Below are 21,016 nucleotides of genomic sequence, written 5' to 3' on the forward strand. Positions count from 1 at the left end.
CATTTAAAAGGTTTTTAAAACCTCCTGTCCCTTCACTGTATATGGTAAAGATGGCACATGGCAATCTCTGATGATCAGTGCCAGGCCCTGCATAGTGTTGTATCGTCTCCGACTCCTTTGTGTGCTTACTAAGCTGCTTCAATACACAGTCACAAACAGCCAGGGTGTAAGCTGTAATTAAAGTTCATGCTCGACTTCATTCAGTCATAATCAAGCTGCGCTGCAAAACATATTCTCTCTCATAGTGTTTTCTGAGATTCCTCAGGCATTACTGCGCTGTAGGAGTTCCCACAGAGTCTCTGGAAGCTCAATTTTCTCCACTGCAGCGACAGTGGGTTTTTAAAACCTGAAGCTCCACGTCGCGATTGAGCCGTTGTTGCTCCTAGAGGTTTCCATTCCACAATAACAGCACTTACTGCACTTACAGCTCTATCAGGGCAGAAATTTGACGAACTGACTTGTTGGAAAGGTGGCATCCTATGATGGTGCCAAGTTTAAAGTCACTGAGCTCTTTAAGGCCATTCTACTGCTGATGTTTGTCTATGGAGATTGCATTGCTGTGCGCTCGATTTTATACACCTGTAAGCAATGGGTGTGGCTGAAATAGCCTAATCCACTTATTTGAAGGGGTTTAGACATACTTTTGTGTATATATATATATATATATATAGTGTATGTATATGGTGAACATTCACTGTGTCCTAACTAACGCCCTTGGTGTCTGTAGCAATAGGGATTCCAAAGAATCAATTACAATTAAGTCTCTGAGTTTAATAAAGCTCCTCACCTGTAATGGAAATATCTCAAAAAGTGTATAATCAGAAATTGAAACTAGGTTGAATGTGACGGGAATACAAATGCAGATCACAAGTATTTAAGGGTATGACACATCCATATGCTCAGATTCACATTTGGCACTCTGAGGGGGTGGAATATTTAGACACTAGCACCATCAGCAGCAGTTAGAGAAAGTGAGCTATGGTATCTCCTTGACCACACTGGAAGAAGTAAGGAGCAGATGTTGGTTAATTACCAAGGTGTTAATTGGTTTTCAGCAGTTAGCTAGCGGAGACACTGTCTGTCAAAGCAGCACTAGCTGGTGTGTTTAGGTGGTGTGTTTTTCCACCGAGCGGTGAGCTACGCTAAACTCCCAATGGGAAAATTGTCTGTTTTGTTGTTGTACTGACGCCACTGCCGCTCTCTTTTATTGATTAAAGCAGCGTTTCTAACAGAGAGGCATTATTTCTCTACATTATTTTGGATTAACCCAAAACATCTGGGGATGAATCATGTTCTTTCCGTCTCCGATTTAATTAGATGTTTAGTGTTTTTGTCTTAACCTGAATCTGTATTTTTTTGCAGGTCTCATTGATCACTTAAATATGAGTTATGATCAATTGAATCCTAAATGAGCTTTTCTACCTGAAAACAAGCATCACTCGCACATACAGTATACATAATGCCCTGTCCAAAAGGTGCATGCAAATTAAGGGTGCCATTTACAACAGCCACACTTGCATCCAGTATTAACATATTCGTTAGGCATATTTCCATTCATTTTCATGTGTTTATCATAACATTCAGTGTTGCGGTAACTCTTATTAACTTGCTTGGGTAATTTATTTCAGCCTGCAATACACATATAGTCAAAAAGATGAGTAGTGAGGAGTAGGGTTCTGAACCCTTCCCTCTGCAACTAGATCCTGGACTTCCTGATGGGCCGGCCCCAGGTGGTGAGGGTAGGCAACAACACCTCCGCCATGCTGACCTTCAACACAGGGGCCCATCAGGGGTGTGTGCTTAGTCCCCTCCTGTACTCCTTGTTCACCCACGACTGCGTGGCCGCTCATGACTCCAACACCATCATCAAGTTTGCTGACTACACAACGGTGGTAGGTCGGATCACCAATGGCGATGAATCAGCCTACAGGGAGGAGGTCAAAGACTTAGCAGTGTGGTGCCAGGACAACAACCTCTCCCTCAACGTCGTGGACTATAGGAGAAGGACTATAGGAGAAAGAGGGGAGTGCATGCCCCCATCCACATCGACGGGGCTGTTGTGGAGCGGGTCAAGAGCTTCAAGTTCCTTGGCGTCCACATCACTATGGACTTAACATGGTCCGCACACACCTGCAAAGTCTTGCAGAGGGCACGGCATTACTGAAAAGACTTGTCATGGGTCCTTAGATCCTCAAAGTTCTACAGCTGCACCATCGAGAGCATCTTGACTGGCTGCATCACCACTTGGTATGGCAATTGCACCACCCTTGACCGCAAAGTACTACAGAGGGTGGTGCGGACAGCCCAGTACATCACTGGGCTGTCCGCCATCCAGGACCTCTATATCAGGAGGTGTCATAGTAAGGCCTGAAAAATTGCCAAACAATCCAGCCACCCAAGCCATAGACTGTTCACTCTGCTACCGTCCGGTGAACGGTACCGGAGCATCAGCTCTCGGACCAATACGATCCGAGACAGCTTCTACCTCAAAGCCATAAGACTGCTAAATAGCCAGATTGCTAAATGGTCAATTAATGGTACCCAAACTGTCTGCACTGACTCAATCTTGCACTGACCCTACGCACACTCACTAGACTTTATATACACTCCATACTCACTCACATACACTACACTCACTCCCATACAAAACCCTCACACATTCACATACACTACATGTGCGCACACACAACACACACACGCATACCGACACAACACACACACACACACACACATAAACAGACACCGAGCTGTCTGTTTAAACGACTAGCACACAGCTTAGACACCCATGCATACCACACAAGACATGGGTCTCTTCACAGTCCCCAAGTCCAGAACAGACTATGGGAGGCACACAGTACTACATAGAGCCATGACTACATGGAACTCTATTTCACATCAGGTGACTGATGCAAGCATTAGAATCAGATTTAAAAAACAGATACAAATACACCTTATGGAACAGCGGGGACTGTGAAGCAACACAAACATAGGCAGCAGCTAATGGGGATTCATAATACACACATACTGTACAAACACACACTTTTACACTCTTCATTTGCTGCTGCTACTCTGTTGTTTATTTTACTCTTATTATTATCTATTCGGATGCCTAGTCACTTTACCCTGCCTTCATGTACATATCTACCTCAAATACCTTGTACCTCTGAACATTGATCTGGTACTGGTACTCCCTGAATATAGCTCCATACTTGTGTATTTAATTTGTAATTATTATGTTTTAATTCTGCATCATTGGGCAAGGTTCGTAAGCAAGCATTTCACTGCGAAGTCTTCAACAGTTGTATTCGGCGCATGTGATAAATACAGTTTGATTTGGAATGGAGTGTTTGTGAGGAGTTTCAGGCAATGTATTTTTAGAATGAATGTGGCCCTATGGGTTTGAGGTTTAGAAACTGTAGTTGATTGTCTCTCTGCCTTTGTGTCTACAGCATTCCCGACCTGTGAGCCCCTCACCCAGTTCAGCTGTTCCAATGGGAGATGCATCAGTGTCAAGTGGCATTGTGATTCAGGTACGTTTCTACTGAAAACCTATAGCAGTTTCTACCTCAACGACCATCCTTGAGAATCTGGTATGATTGTACAGCGCTTCAATAAAGATGAGCAACTTTGTGGTTAGAATACTCAAGGACAGAAGTTGAGAAACACTGAGCTACTGTACATTTCATGCACCTTATATAACCCACAACTTTCAAATCAACCACTGTCTCCTTATGTAACTGAAGTGGTTCGGAAAACCACACCCATGCGCTGAGTACTATAACCTTGCCTGGAAGTGAAGACTTATGTTACCTCCCCAAGCTACTACATAGGCTTTAGCATAGCGTTCTAACACAGTTTAATGATATGCAGGACTCAAACCTAGTCAGTCACACTTGCTCTTTTTCCTCTGTATCCCTAGATGATGACTGTGGAGATGGTAGTGACGAGGTTGGTTGTGTCCACTCCTGTTCCAACACCCAGTTCCAGTGCTCCAGTGGGAGGTGTATCCCAGACCACTGGGCCTGCGATGGGGACAACGACTGTGGGGACTTCAGCGACGAGAACACTTCTTGTGGAGGAGATGGAGCTGGTGAGAGAAACAATGCTGTTATTTGTAATACCTGTATCGTAGCACTTTTTGTTAGCAATTACAAGATTATGTGCCCACAGTTAAGATAAACCATGCTGCTACTACTACCATGAATCCATAATTAATATTCTACTCTAAGTGATAGCGCCATCCCTCATTTTGCCAAATACAATTTGCACTAAGTATCACATTATCTATCTTAACATGAGGTAGATGTTTCAAGTCAGGCTTACTACTCCTCATTACTACACGTATCAATGATTGTAACTATCAATTATTCAATTGCCATTTAAATCAGTAGAAAGATTTTTTTTTTAAAGATAATGATGAGTTCAAAGTAACTATTAATTGGCCTCGTCTAATATCCTTAAGTCTTCATCCTCCTCGCTCGGCTCTTGCCCGGCTCTCGCTCGGCTGATCTAATCTTATCTACTCTTCACAAGAGTACAACCATCAAGAATATTTTAATCTGTTATAATTACCCCAGAAGGCTGAGCTGGGCCCGGCCGGCTGGAATACTCACAGCTCACTAGCTTGTCACTAGAATGAGGAAGCTATTCATCAAACCGTGTCCTGATGTCAAGCCTGAGCCCCAGCTCCAGCCTCTTCCTCTCTACTCTAACACAGTGTAGTGTTGCTGTGTTGTGGGCCACCCCAGGGGTAACAGCTATGGCTCAGCAGGCTCTGACTGTTATGGAAATCCTTCTGATCTCTGACATCCAAGCATTAAACGTGTTTTCTTTTTGAAAGTCAGGGTTTTTGCATAGAAAAGTCTTGGGTGGGCTGCCTAACTGTTTTGTTAGGCAGCCCACCCATGTCCAAACAGTAAAAAAAAACTGAAAAAAGAATAGCTAACTAGATATAAAGCATGCAGGAAAGATAATGGACCTATATATTTTTAAATAAGGTCCTCTTTGAGAACTCATAATCACCAAAATAAAGGCTAGACAGTCAGGGAGAATCTAACATTCAAAACATTATGCATTCAGGAGTATGTTGGTCATTGATTTTGTAAGCATAGCATAAGCCATGGCAAAATGTGTAGAATTGCAGGAAAATAGCTTTAAAACCGCAACAATGGCCACACCCACTGCCATGCCCCCAGCCACAGCCACCACCTAAGCCCCATTTTGATCCAGAAAAAACCCTGGAAATGAAAAATTAACTAATGGCAATGTGGAAGTGGTTATGTTATATACAGTCGGTCTTGTGATTACTTAGCATGATTAAAAATATAATTTGAAGGAATATACATAACCCAATTGTCAAAAGTTTGTAGACTGAACAAATTTCCGCTGTTACATAAGGATTCTATTTACAGTGCCTTGTAAAAGTATTCATCAACCTTGGTGTTTTTCCTATGTACTTTTTTTTCCTTCATGTAATGGACACACAAAATAGTCAAAATTGGTGAAGTGAAATTTTAAAAATTACTTGTTTCAAAAAATAAAAAAAATAAAAAAAAACGGAAAAGTGGTGCGTGGATATGTATTCACCCCCTTTGCTATGAAGCCCCTAAATAAGATCTGGTGCAACCAATTACCTTCAGAAGTCACATAATTAGTTAAATAAAGTCCACCTGTGTGCAATCTAAGTGTCACATGATCTGTCATATGATCTCAATATATACTGCTCAAAAAAATAAAGGGAACACTTAAACAACACATCCTAGATCTGAATGAAAGAAATCATCTTATTAAATACTTTTTTCTTTACATAGTTGAATGTGCTGACAACAAAATCACAAAAAAATAATCAATGGAAATCCAATTTATCAACCCATGGAGGTTTGGATTTGGAGTCACACTCAAAATTAAAGTGGAAAACCACACTACAGGCTGATCCAACTTTGATGTAATGTCCTTAAAACAAGTCAAAATGAGGCTCAGTAGTGTGTGTGGCCTCCACGTGCCTGTATGACCTCCCTACAACGCCTGGGCATGCTCCTGATGAGGTGGCGGATGATCTCCTGAGGGATCTCCTCCCAGACCTGGACTAAAGCATCCGCCAACTCCTGGACAGTCTGTGGTGCAACGTGGCGTTGGTGGATGGAGCGAGACATGATGTCCCAGATGTGCTCAATTGGATTCAGGTCTGGGAACGGGCGGGCCAGTCCATAGCATCAATGCCTTCCTCTTGCAGGAACTGCTGACACACTCCAGCCACATGAGGTCTAGCATTGTCTTGCATTAGGAGGAACCCAGGGCCAACCGCACCAGCATATGGTCTCACAAGGGGTCTGAGGATCTCATCTCGGTACCTAATGGCAGTCAGGCTACCTCTGGCGAGCACATGGAGGGCTGGGCGGCCCCCCAAAGAAATGCCACCCCACACCATGACTGACCCACCGCCAAACCGGTCATGCTGGAGGATGTTGCAGGCAGCAGAACGTTCTCCACGGCGTCTCCAGCCTCTGTCACGTCTGTCACATGTGCTCAGTGTGAACCTGCTTTCATCTGTGAAGAGCACAGGGCGCCAATGGCGAATTTGCCAATCTTGGTGTTCTCTGGCAAATGCCAAATGTCCTGCACGGTGTTGGGCTGTAAGCCAACCCCCACCTGTGGACATCGGGCCCTCATACCACCCTCATGGAGTCTGTTTCTGACCGTTTGATCAGACACATGCACATATGTGGCCTGCTGGAGGTCATTTTGCAGGGCTCTGGCAGTGCTCCTCCTGCTCCTCCTTGCACAAAGGCGGCGGTAGCGGTCCTGCTGCTGGGTTGTTGCCCTCCTACGGCCTCCTCCACGTCTCCTGATGTACTGGCCTGTCTCCTGGTAGCGCCTCCATGCTCTGGACACTACGCTGACAGACACAGCAAACCTTCTTGCCACAGCTCGCATTGATGTGCCATCCTGGATGAGTTGCACTACCTGAGCCACTTGTGTGGGTTGTAGACTCCGTCTCATGCTACCACTAGAGTGAAAGCACCGCCAGCATTCAAAAGTGACCAAAACATCAGCCAGGAAGCGGTCTGTGGTCACCACCTTCAGAACCACTCCTTTATTGGGGGTGTCTTGCTAATTGCCTATAATTTCCACCGTTTGTCTATTCCATTTGCACAACAGCATGTGAAATTTATTGTCAATCAGTGTTGCTTCCTAAATGGACAGTTTGATTTCACAGAAGTGTGATTGACTTGGAGTTACATTGTGTTGTTTAAGTGTTCCCGTTATTTTTTGGAGCAGTGTATATACACCTGTTCTGAAAGGCCTAAGAGTCTGCAACACCACTAAGCAAGGGGGCACTACCAAGCAAGCGGCACCATGAAGACCAATGAGCTCTCCGAACAGGTCAGGGACAAAGTTGTGGAGAAGTACAGATCAGGATATGGGTATAAAAAATATCTGAATCTTTGAACATCCCACGGAGCACCATTTAAATCTATTATTAAAAACTTGAAAGAATATGGCACTACAACAAACCTGCCCACCAAAACTCACGGACCATGCAAGGAGGGCATTAATCAGAGAGGCAACAAAGAGACCAAAGATAACCCTGAAGAAGCTGCAAAGCTCCACAGCGGAGATTGGAGTAGCTGTCCATAGGACCACTTTAAGCCATACACTCCACAGAGCTGGGCTTTACTGAAGAGTGGCCAGAAAAAAAGCCATTGCTTAAAGAAAAAAATAAGCAAACACGTTTGATGTTCGCCAAATGGCATGTGGGAGACTCCTCAAAGAAATGGAAGAAGGTTCTCTTGTTAGATGAGACAAAAATTTTGCTTTTTGGCCATTAAGGAAAACGCTATGCCTGGCGCAAACCCAACACCTCCTATCACCCTCTAGAAGACCATCCCCACAGGGAAGCATGGTGGTGGCAGCATCTTACTGTGGGGATGTTTTTCATCGGCAGGGACTGGAAAACTGGTCAGAATTGAAGGAATGTTGGATGACGCTAAATACAGGTAAATTCTTGAGGGAAACCTGTTTCAGTCTTCCAGAGATTTGAGACTGGGACGGAGGTTCACCTTCCAGCAGGAAAATGACCCCATGCATACTCTTAAAGCAACACTCGAGTGGTTTAAAGGGAAACATTTAAATGTCTTGGAATGGCCTAATCAAAGCCCAGACCTTAATCCAATTGAGAATCTGTGGTATGACTTAAAGATTGCTGTACACCAGCAGAACCCATCCAACTTGAAGGAGCTGGAGCAGTTTTCCCTTGAAGAATGGGCAAAAATCCCAGTGGCTAGATGTGCCAAGCTTATAGAGACATACCCCAAGAGACTTGCAGCTGTAATTGCTGCAATAGATGGCTCTACAAAGTATTGACTTTGGGGGGGTGAATAGTTATGCATGCTCAAGTTTTCTTTTTTTTCTTTTTTTTGTTGTTGTTTGTTTCACAATAAAAAATATTTTGCATATTCAAAGTGGTATACATGTTGTTTAAATCAAATGATACAAACCCCCCAAAATATTTTTTATTTATTTCTACATTGTAGAATAATAGTGAAGACATCAAAACTATGAAATAACACATGGAATTCTGTAGTAAGCAAAAAAGTGTGAAACAAATCAAAATATATTTTAGATTTTTCAAAGTAGCCATATTTTGCCTTGATGACAGCTTTGCACACTCTTGGCATTCTCTCAACCAGCTTCACCTGGAATGCTTTTCCAACAGTCTTGAAGGAGTTCCCACATGCTGAGCACTTGTTGCCTGCTTTTCCTTCACTCTGGAGTCCAACTCATCCCAAACCATCTCAATCGGGTTGAGGTCGTGTGATTGTGGAGGCCAGGTCCTCTGATGCAGCACTCCATCACTCTCCTAGGTCAAAGATACCTTACACAGTCGGGAGGTGTGTTGGGTCATAGTCCTGTTGAAAACAAATGATAGTTCCACTAATCGCAAACCAGATGGGATGGCGTATCAATGCAGAATGCTGTAGAATCCATGCTGGTTAAGAGTGCTTTGAATTCTAAATAAATCACTGACAGTGTCACCAGCAAAGCACCCCCACACCATCACACCTCCTGCTCCATGCTTCACGGTGGGAACCACACATGCAGAGATCATCCGTTCACCTGCTCTGTGTCTCACAAAGACACTGTGGTTGGAACCAAAAATCTCAAATTTGGACTCATCAGACCAAAGGACAGATTGCTCGTGTTTCTTGGCCCTAGCAAGTCTATTCTTATTATTGGTGTCCTTTAGTAGTGGTTTCTTTGCAGGGATTCGACCATGAAGGCCTGACTCACACATTCTCCTCTGAACTGTTGATGTTGAGATGTGTATGTTAATTGAACTCTGTGAAATATTTATTTGGGCTGCAATCTGAGGTGCAGTTAACTCTAATGAACTTATCCTTTGCAGCAGAGGTAACTCTGGGTCTTCCTTTCTTGTGGCGGTCCTCATGAGAGCCAGTTTCATCATAGCGCTTGATGGTTTTTGCAACTGCACGAAGAAACTTTCAAAGTTATTGAAAGTTTCCGGATTGACTGACCTTCATGTCTTAAAGTAATGATGGACTGTTGTTTCTCTTTACTTATTTGAGCTGTTCTTGCCATAATAGGGACTTGGTCTTTTACCAAATAGGGCTTTGTTCTGTATACCACCCCTACCTTGTCACAACACAACTAACTGGCTTTTCCTTATTAAGAAGGAAAGAAATTCCACAAATTAACTTTTAACAAGGCACACCTGTTAATTGAAATGCATTCCATGTGACTACCTCATGAAGCTTGTTGTGAGAATGCCAAGAGTGTGCAAAACTGTCATCTAGGAAAAAGGAGGCTGCTTTGAAGAATCTCAACTATTTTATATATTTGTTTAACACTTTTTTTTGGTTTCTACATGATGCCATATGTCTTATTTCATAGTTTTGATGTCTTTACTATTATTCTACAATTTAGAAAATAGTAAAATTAAAGAAAAAACCTTGAATGAGTAGGTGTGTCCAAATATTTGACTTGCACTGTATGTATATTTTCCCTTGCAGCATTGCCTCCTGTGATTGAGTGCACTAGGGATGAGTTCCACTGTACGGCAGATGGGACGTGTATCCCAGAGCGCTGGAGGTGTGATGGAGACAAAGACTGTGAGGACGGGACTGACGAGATGGCCTGTGAGGGCACCAAGAGGATGTGCGACCCCAAGGCCAAGTTCACCTGCAAAGACACAGGTACTGTATGATATGCTGTAGCTAAGAGAATACTCCATCAGTAACTGGAACACAGAAACGAAACGTGCTAGCTACACTATTTAACTAACAGTACAATATGGACAGACAGAATATTCTATCTTTGACCTTTACATAAATGCTAAACTAGGAGCAAAGTTAAATGTCTGTAGTTGATCAACATCAAATGGCAAATTTGGAAACATGTTTAAAACACATATAAACTCTACATTATTTAACTCTCCATGTAGTATGTCATGGGTACAGCATAGATTTTATAATACCATCTCTTTTCTCCCGGAATGTGCAACAGCGAATCAATTCTCCATGTGATGTAGCTTTAAAATTGGGCCTCTAAATTGGGATGCTCTGTAATCCAGGCTTCAGACAGGCATAGCTGCATTAACGATGATACATTCTGGCATATCGAGAGCTTGGTTTTATCTGCATTTTTGCAGTGGTGGAAAAAGTACCCAATTGTCGTACCAGAGTAAAAGTAAAGATACCTTAATAGAAAATGACTCGAGTAGAAGTGAAGGTCACCCAGTAAAATACTACTTGAGTAAAAGTCTGAAAGTATTTGGTTTTAAATATACTTAAATATCAAACGTAAATGTAAAAGTATGAATCGTTTCAAATTCCTAATATTAAGCAAACCAGACAGCACCATTTTTTTTATTTACGGATAGCCAGGGGCACACTCCAACACTCAAGACAATTTTCAAACGAATCATGTGTTTAGTGAGTCCGCCAGATCAGAGGCAGAATGGGATGATGGGATGTTCTCTTGATAAGTGTGGGAAATAGACAATTTTCTTGTCCTGCTAAGCATTCAAAATGTAAGGGATACCTTTGGGTGTCAGTGAAAATGTATGGAGTAAAAAGTATATTATTTTCTTAATGTAGTAAAGTAAAAGTTTTCAAAAATATAAATAGTAAAGTACAGATACCCCAAAAAACTACTTAAGTAGTTTTTGGGAGTATCCCTAGGATCTTGCCTCAGGACTACCTGTCCTGATGACTCCTGGCTGTCCCCAGTCCACCTCGCTGTGCTGCTGCTCCAGTGTCAACTGTTCTGCCTGCGGCTAGGGAACCTTGACCTGTTCACCGGACGTGCTACCTTGTCCCGGACCTGCTGTTTTTGACTCTCTCTCTCTCTCTCTCTCTCTCTCTCTCTCTCTCTCTCTCTACGGCACCTGCTGTCTCGACCTCTGAATACTTGGCTATGAAAAGCCAACTGGCATTTACTCCTGAGATACTGACATGTTGCACCGTCTACAACCACTGCGATTATTATTTGACCCTGCTGGTCATCTATGAACGTTTGAACATTTTGGAGAACAATCTGGCCTTAAATGGCCATGTACTCTCAATCTCCACCCGGCACAGCCAGAAGAGGACTGGCCACCCCTTAGAGCCTGGTTCCTCTCTAGATTTCTTCCTAGGTTCCTGCCTTTCTAGGGAGTTTTTGAGCCATTCAGAGAGTGAATGGGCAAGACAAAATATTTAAGTGCCTTTGAACAGGATATGGTAGTAGGTGCCAGGTGCACCTGTTTGAGTATGTCAAGAACTGCAACACTGTTGTGTTTTTCACACTCAACAGTTTCCTGTGTATCAAGAATGGTCCACCACCCAAAGGACATCCAGCCAACTTGACACAACTGTGGGAAGCATTGGAGTCAACATGGGCCAGCATCCCTGTGGAACGCTTTCGACACCTTGTAGAGTTCATGCGCCGACGAATTGAGGCTGTTCTTAGGGATAAGGGGGGGTGTGGTGCAACTCAATATTAGGAAAGTATTCCTAATGTTTTGTACAGTGTATATTACTCTAAATACACCAGTGGTTCATGTTAAGTTCAAAAGAATACAATATAAAAATTGCTGACACCATTCATTCATATGAGGGTTCGGAATTTTAAAGCTAATTATCTCAGAATTATCTTTTTGCAGATAGAACCAAGTTCTCGATTATCTGTGTGTGGCTGATTCTACCCCCTGCAGTGGTTCCACCTGCATTCGCTGCCTCTTTGTAATTCAAAATGGCGAGTAAGGGTAATTTAAGATTACCCCTGGTAGCAGGTATCGGGAGGCTGTAATGATCTAGCTGTGGATTTTCACATGAGGTAAAAGCCTTTCACTCACCACTGTGGCTGCGCCTTTCTGTTGATGCACTCACGCAAGGAAGAAGATTTTTGACATTACCTCATGCAATGTATATTGAACGAATATATAAATGCAACATATGTCGTGTCTTTGGCTATGCCGGATTAAGTGATATGACATGCTATTCTATAAAATAATTTCTCTGTAATTAATATTACCTGATTAAGCTACTCAGGTAAATAATTAACTAGAAAGTCGGGGCACCACGAAATAATGTTTATAGAGTTGTTATCTTCCGAATAAACTCTTAAAGACCTGGTAATCTTTTACATCAGTAGCAGTCAATATTTAATCCTCACCTTATTTAGTCTCATCTGAAAGTTGTAAGTTCTTGGTTATCGTCACGAACCCTGACTAACAAGTTGAATCAGCAATACAAAATATGGTTTATTTATTTACTAAATACCTAACTAATCATACAGAATTACATATACACAGAATGGATCATACATTGATTACAAATTATGTCATAAAGAAAACATCCCTGGAGTTGACATGACGGCTGGTTACACAAAGTAAAGGGGGTTGGGTTTGAGTGAAAGAGCGGGAAGACTGAGTAACAAAGAGAGAAGCTATGCTATCGTAAATACAGTATCTTATGCATTCTAAATTACCGCCCATTTGAAAAAGGGAAATGCAATAAATATTTACTCTGAGCTGCGCTTCGATCGGTTGGTCGTAGATGGGAGGCCGGGTTGTCCTTTGAAGAATGTCTGATGGTAGGATGGATACTTGTTAGTACCGTCATCTTGTGGTAGAAGAGATACTCTGTCCATCCTCTCCTAGCCCACGTCTACAGTTGCTGCGCTAACGCGACGAGTAGGATTACCGAAATATGGTTCAGTTCCCATCGTTTGATGTCACCAGACTCTCTCTCAATGTTAACAAAGGGATTTTCAATAGTCACATCGGTAGAGTAGAGAGAGGAAAAAGGGGAAAGATATTTATGGGGGTCCTCCCCCATAAACCTCCCCCCTCAGGCCAACGTCATGACACATCCAACAATTTCATTGATTTTACTGAGTTACAGTTCATATAAGGAAATCAGTCAATTTATATCAATTCATTAGGCCCTAATCTATGGATTTCACATGACTGGGAATACAGATATGCATCTGTTGGTTACAGATACCTTAAATAAAATGGGCCTCACAATGGCCTCAGGATCTCGTCATGGCATTTTTGTGCATTCAAATGCCATTGATAAAATGCAATTGTGTTCGCTGCCTGTAGTTTATGCCAGCCCATACCATAACCCCACCAACACAATGGGGCACTCTCTTCACAACATTGGTATCAGCTAACCGCTCACCCACACAACGCCATACACGTGGTCTGCGGTTGTGAGGCCGGTTGGACGTACTGCCAAATTCTCTAAAACGACGTTGGAGGCGGCTTATGGTAGAGAAATGAATGTTCAATTCTCTGGCAACAGCTCTAGTGGACATTCCAGCTGTCACCATGCCAATTGCGCGCTCCCTCAACTTGAGACATCTGTTGCATTGTGTTGTGTGACAAAACAGCACATTTTAGTGGCTTTTTATTGTCCCCCAGCACAAGGGGCACCTGTGTAATGATCATGCTGTTTAATCAGCTTCTTGATATGCTACACCTGTCACGCCCTGACCTGCCCTGAGTTAGAGGGTTTGTTTCTCTATGTGGTTAGGTCAGGGTGTGGGGTGGGCATTCTATGTTTTGTATTTCTTTGTTTTGGGCCGAGTATGGTTCCTAACCAGAGGCAGCTGTCTATCGTTGTCTCTGATTAGGAACCATACTTAGGCAGCCTGTTTTTCCTTTGGGTTTTGTGGGTAGTTGTTTTCGGTTTAGTTGTAAGTACCTGACGGAACTGTTGGCTGTCATTTTTGTTTAATTTGTAAAGTGTTCATTTTTTGCATTAAACTACAAGATGAACATATTCCATGCTGCACCTTGGTCTACTCATTTTGACGCCTGTGACAACACCTGTCAGGTGGATAGATTATCTTGGCAAAGGAGAAATGCTCACTAACAGGGATGTAAACAAATTTGTTGCAAAACATTTGAGAGAAATATGCTTTTTGTGAGTATTCAACATTTCTGGGATCTTTTATTTTAGCTCATGAAACATGGGCCTTTTACATGTTGAGTTTATATTTTTGTTCAGTGTAGTATATTCTAATCTAAAGTCATGATTCAATATACTGTATTGATCTTAGTCTTTGTAGACTGCAAGGACCCCATTGTGTGTAACAGATTAAAATATGGATCACGTTATGCATTAAATAACATTTTTGGGCTGTTTTTATATTTAGAGCTTTTCTTCAAAGTGCCTGAGGGATTATTCTAGGGCTGGGTGATAAACTGTATTTTACTATATACCGGTATTGATCCAAGGACCGGTTTGGGTTTTTCCTTTACCTTGTATAATGGTATTTCAATGTTTTTGGTTGTTAAATGCATTATGCCACTTCGCTCTATGTAATAATATCAGTTTTTATAGTTTACTCCGTTTGCTACTTCAGTCGTCTCTCTCCCACTCTCTTTTCACACACACCAAACCCTCCCCCTGTCACTCAAGCAGAGCAGTTTTTGTGCTACAACAAGTCAAATCAACCACTAGCAGTCTGATGTTCTGCATGGGCAATGCTGCAGATGTTGGTGACAATGATGCTGCTTTCCACTTTGCTTCCTACTATACATCCACAAGCATTCTAAAATCACACTATTCGTTTGTGTATCTTATACTGTCTGCAAACAGCTAGTTTATCTTTTATTTGCAAGTTGTGGCAAAAATAAATTGTGTTAGCCGCTAATGCTAAACCCTAGTTGTACTTAGTCAGAGCAAATGTAGCTAGATGGCTAATACAGCCTGCTACCAGTACTGGTGTAGGCCTAGATCGGCTTGTTGTTTCTGCAACGGTATATTCTAAATCAGAGAGGAGTAGGCGAAGGATGAATATTTTACTATATGTACAGTACATCAAAGCTACAGTAAGAGAAAACATTGAATGTAACATTAATTAGGATCCAGTGGGAAACAATGACCAATATTTTGGTTCCTGCCCTGTCACAAAAACCCTTCACTGGCTTTTTCCATACATTGTCATGTCAAACACTGTATTCAAAGTCCCCACAAAAATCCAACTTTTGTTTGAAGTTTCATTGAACAGTATAAAACAATCAGAATGGACAAAGCTCCATTAAAAACACTTAGAATACATTTGTTGCCACCCTAGGGTCATACACTACTCATAAAGCATGTGAACTTCTATTATTCAAAAACCTTATACCGCCATACCATCAAAAATATTGTGATATTTAGGGCTCCTGAGTGGCGCAGTGGTCTAAGGCACTGCATCTCAGTGCAAGAGGTGTCACTACAGTCCCTGGTTTGAATCCAGGCTGTATCACATCCAGCTGTGATTGGGAGTCCCATAGGGCGGTGCACAATTGGCCCAGCGTTGTCCGGGTTTGACTGGGGTAGGCCGTCATTGTAAATAAGAATTAGTTCTTAACTGACTTGCCTAGTTAAATAAAAATTAAATGTTATATATATATATTTTTTAATTATATTTTAGCCATATCGCCCCGCCTTAGATTATTCACCAAATTTATTACAGAAGCTTGAAGTTCACTGTGTGGTAATGCTGACTGGTTACTCAGCATTTAGTTAAATGTCTTAAGGTTGTATTTCAGAGGTTGTACTCTACTGTAGGGACAGCTGATGATTGATATCGTCTTTGAGGAATATTTTCTGTGTCTGGTTGTGTTAATGAATCGTGTGTGTGTATGTGTGTGTTTCCATAAATGTCTGTGTATGTGTGTCACACCAACAGGAAAGTGCATCACCAAGAGCTGGGTGTGTGATGGAGATATCGACTGTGAGGATCGTTCTGATGAGGAGTCCTGTGAGGCAGCTGTCTGTAAGCCTCCAAAATACCCCTGTGCCAATGACACTTCCACTTGCCTACCACCAGAAAAGATCTGCAACAGCAAGCCGGACTGTGCAGACCTGTCTGACGAAGGGCCTTTCTGTGGTAGGAAAGAACTATTATCTGTAGTACATCATATTGCTTGAGATCGTTGAGACTAATTAGTGTGTGAGTTGTGATGAGTCATTTCATGTGTTTAAGTGGAAGAGATGTGTTTAGAGATTATTTTTCTACTGGGACACACACCTCAGACAGAATATACAGTATAAGCTGTGGGAGCTTTAATTTCCCGTCTCATATAACAAGAACCCAGAGTCAGATGTGTCAAACGCTGTCTGTCCCTAAGGAGTGGTACTATATATTTTAATTCCCATAGCCTTGAGAGCAGCACGATGACGCGTTAACATGCTGTTGATTTTGATTCAGTCACCAAGGGGACCGAACATAAAGAATAGCTACCAGATTTCTCCAATGATTACCAACACAGATCTGTTTGTCCAATCTGTGAATCTCATGTGAATTGTACACATCTAATCTATTTGACTGAACAACCTAAACGTATAGGTTCATTTCAGAGTTGCTAGCAGGAACCACATGGGGGACCATAGTTAGATGCTGTAGCTCAGAGTGTGTGTTATCACTTATCTTCCTCCCAAATGGCACACTATTCCCTACATAGTGCACTACTTTTGAACATAGCCCTATGGGGAAAATGGTTTATGAAAAAGGGTACAGGGAAGAGGGTGCCATTTGGGACACAACCTTTGAGAAAAGGCCCACTGCGCTGCCTGCTTCATAGCCAATTAGGTCATACAGGGAGACCTTAAGGGGCCTGATTGATTTGAGCTAACTCAGCAGGAGTCATTCCTCCAGCTGTAACCTATGGGAGCACAGCTCTCCTCTACCCTCCTCTGCCCTTCTCTGCAGCTAGGAGACCCCCGCAGAGAAATTTCAACCCTTTCTGGTCTGTGCCAATAAGATCATCTTAATCATGGCTAGCTAGAAAGGAGACTTTGGACCTGTAGTGTGATTGTTGCACCAAAATGCCTTTTCATCTTCTGGACCTGTCTGGCACCCCACAATAATCAGATACCTAGCTGCTTCAGAGAAAAGCATTCCATTACAGACTGCACAAAGAAAGAAAAGTCATTCTTTTTTCTCCCTATCCATATCAGTTTTGTGAAAGGAATAGTGCACAACTTTCAGATTTCATGATGTGTTGAAGACTTGACAGTAATAAAGGCATCCTCCCTCAGGTCAAACCGTTGTGGACCAACTGAACTGCAGAACCTCTTTCATTATGTAATAGCTTTTCCTTGCGGTGTATATGCAGCGGATATATTCCATTATCATCGACTAGCAATCTCTAGCTTAGAGCAAAAAGTGGTAGTGTTATTCTTGTGCCAGCTAGTTCTCAAAAACAACCCTTTTTAATTCTGCTTTTTTTTGCTGTACAGCATATGGCCCAACATACTATGGTCTATTATTTCTTTAACCTCCGTTTAGACCCTGTGGAAAAATAAAAATAAAAAAAATAAATAAAATAAAAATAAAAATGTATGAAATTGTATGAAATGTATGCATTCACTACTGTAAGTCGCTCTGGATAAGAGCGTCTGCTAAATGACTAAAATGTAAATGTAAAATGTATCTGATGCTGAAAACCATCTCAGTCTCTCTAATATTAAGACTCTTAGTTCCCTGTCCCTCTCTCATTCTCTCTTGTCTCCAATCTCATCCTCTATAGTAGGCTATTAAGGCTCTTAGTCCCTGACCTCTTTCTCTGCTTTCATATTAGTGTTTGGTACTTACATCCTGTGCTCTCTCGCTCTACTCCCAGATCAGAGTTGGCTCTTACTTCCTGTGCCCTCTCTCTACTCCTCTCTCTGCTCCTAGATAAGTGTTTGGTGGCCAGGGGTGGCTGCAGCCATCAATGCACAGTGGTACCAGGGACAGGGGTGGTCTGTTCCTGCCCTGCAGGGCTCCAACTGGACTCTAACAACAGGACGTGTGAGGCGGTGGACTACTGCAGTAGGCATCTGAAGTGCAGCCAGATGTGTGAGCAGTACAAGACCACCGTCAAGTGCTCCTGCTACCCAGGCTGGAGGCTGGGCCCCGATGGGGACAGCTGCCACAGCACAGGTGAGGTGACGAAGTGTGTGTAGGGTGTGTGTGTGTGTGTGTGTGTGTGTCAGGAAGTATGTTGATTGTGTAAGGGTAGGCTCATGTGCTGCTTCATGTCTTATAATATGCTAGTGAGGATTTGATCGAAGTGAATTGGAATACGTTTTGAAATATAACATTTGATAAATTAGATGTGTTACAGTAGTTCCGATTAGGTAAAATATTACTAGGATAGTGTTGTTTTTCACACACAATAACAGCAAAGAACTTTTAGTTGCACTTTCTGTTTGAACAAATGACACAATGTTGATATTTATTTCATTTATTTAATAAACAAAGTTATGCAACACCCAATAGATACACATGGCATGGCTTAACGTGACCACAACCTTGAGTAGGGTAAAGCCATAGCTTACGCCCATTACTCCCATGTTAAATTGGCTACTTTACGCATTACCCAACAACGGCTGTATTCTTTTTTACATTTTATTCTATAAAGTTTTTGAATATGCTTGGTTGGTCATTTAACATACTTCTATGTCGTTTTAATAAACTACATCATACCTAAAAACACTTTCATTCTAAACATAAAAATGTTAGCATGAACAGAGAAAGTCAAATGAATGTACGTCACGATTATCAGCCAAAGAGCCAATTCAAACAGACTATAGTTTCTTTAATTGGCTAACTAACCCTGCTTTTAATTTGCCAAAAAGCTGTTACGTACCGTATTGTTTGAACAATAGTAGGAGAAAAGACCACCAAATTAAGTTTCATCAAATGCCCAAGGACCAGGTTAGACGAACCTCATTGTTTCAGGCTATGACGCCGTGATGATGATGGAAATGATGATGGATGGGCTCTGCTTACTCAATATATTTGTGTGTTCAAGCATATCATCATCATCGGTAAATCATTTTGCATAAAACTTGCTAGTTAGCTTGTAGTAAGGACTAGTGGGCTGTGTCCATCCAAATAACGCTATAATATTCTTCTGCATTTGGATATTTATGCAAACCTGGAGATTCCACCAAGTAGAAGAAGATATCATAGACTGCTTTGGTTTGGTCAATTTGGTAGGGTTGTATCCCCAGATGGTCTCCAGTAAATTGAAAGGACATATAATGTAGGCAAGCCAACAATATTTAACTTTTTAAAATACCTAGACCTTTCAAGGGAAGGCAAAGACTGGAAGTAGTTAAACTGCATGCAACATATCTAAAACTAACAAATTGGGTCGAGATGAACTTTTCTAGCTAGCCAATCAGCTAACCAGCTAAAAAGCTAGGGGTAAACAAACAGTGACATAAGTATATTGTGACAGATTTACTGACTTTACTGTCAGTGTTAGGGTAAGAAATTGGTGACAGAATAAGTATCATGCAAATCATTTGTTGTTTTGACCGTATGTTAATAACGACAAGTGAGGCAGCTGAAAACGTTTCTTGAAACAACAAAAAAAGCGTCAGTAGTTTGCTTAGGATGATGGCAAAGTTAGGCTAATTACATGGGAGTAATGGGAGTACCTTGCTGCTGTACCCTACTCGGGGGCGTGGTCACATTAAGCCACGCTTCGCCGTGTGTATCTATGCCCCTGTGTGAACATGAATTGTTCCCTTACGCTCGTTAACTGGTTGTGCCACCTATAGATGCAATGTACGACCAAACGCTGGCTGTAGTTGTTGATCACTCTCTCACATCGCTGTGGAGGAATTTGCCAGAAGTACCAACAGTCAAGCATGGTGTCGGTAGTGTGATAGTTTGGGGATGCTTTGCTGCCTCAGGACCTGGATGACTTGTAATGATTGAAGGAACCATGAATTCTGCTCTGTATCAGAGAATTCTACCGGAGAATGTCAGACCATCAATCTGTCAGCTAAAGCTGAAGCGTACCTCGGTCATGCAGCCAGACAATGATCCAAAACACACAAGCAAGTCTACATCAGAATGGCTCAAAAGCTTTGGAATGGCCTAGTCAAAGTCCAGACCTAAACCTGATTTGAGATGTTGTGGCAGAACCTGAAACATGCAGTTCATGCTTTGAAACCCACAAATGTCGCTGAGTTAAAGCAGTTCTGCATGCAAGAGTGGGCTGAAATTCCTCTACAGCGATGTGAGAGACTGATCAACAACTACAGGAAGTGTTTGGTTGCAGTCTTTGCAGCTAAAGGTGGCACAACCGGTTATTGAGTGTAAGGGGGCAGTTACTTTTTCACACAGCGGCATTGGGTGTTGCATTTCTTGTTTAAAAAAAATATTTGTACATTTTTTCACTCAGGTTCCATTTATCTAATATTTAGGTTGATAAGATCAGATAAGATCTGATAACATTCAGTGTAAAAAATATGCAAAAATAGGGGAAATCAGAAAAGGGGCAAATTCTTTTTCACGGCGCTGTAAATCCTGTGTAATTACATACAGTCAATTCATTTATCAACTCAGCTTTACATAATCAGAGCAAACTGTCTACTTATGTTGTAATGTGTGTGATTGGATTGATGTTTTGGCCGTTTTTTGCTTCTGTGTTGCTGCTCGTAAACGAGGAGAACATGGCAGAACATGCAGCCTTGATGTGTCACATTCAGATTGATGTAGCTTGTTTTTT

General features: G+C 42.0%; 1 protein-coding gene across 1 annotated transcript in view; it reads left to right on the forward strand.

Moving 5' to 3' along the window:
* Positions 1-21,016, forward strand: part of lrp1bb (low density lipoprotein receptor-related protein 1Bb) — a 319,979-nt gene that overhangs the window by 136,890 nt on the left and 162,073 nt on the right. The window contains exons 19-23 of the mRNA XM_082969228.1: positions 3,450-3,530; positions 3,920-4,090; positions 10,032-10,214; positions 16,192-16,392; positions 18,184-18,429. Coding sequence (XP_082825354.1) covers positions 3,450-3,530; positions 3,920-4,090; positions 10,032-10,214; positions 16,192-16,392; positions 18,184-18,429 — 882 coding nt within the window. The remainder of the gene's footprint in view (positions 1-3,449; positions 3,531-3,919; positions 4,091-10,031; positions 10,215-16,191; positions 16,393-18,183; positions 18,430-21,016) is intronic.

This window comes from Salmo salar, chromosome 25 (genome assembly GCF_965601325.2).
Source record: "Salmo salar chromosome 25, fSalSal1, whole genome shotgun sequence".
Lineage (NCBI taxonomy): Eukaryota > Metazoa > Chordata > Actinopteri > Salmoniformes > Salmonidae > Salmo > Salmo salar.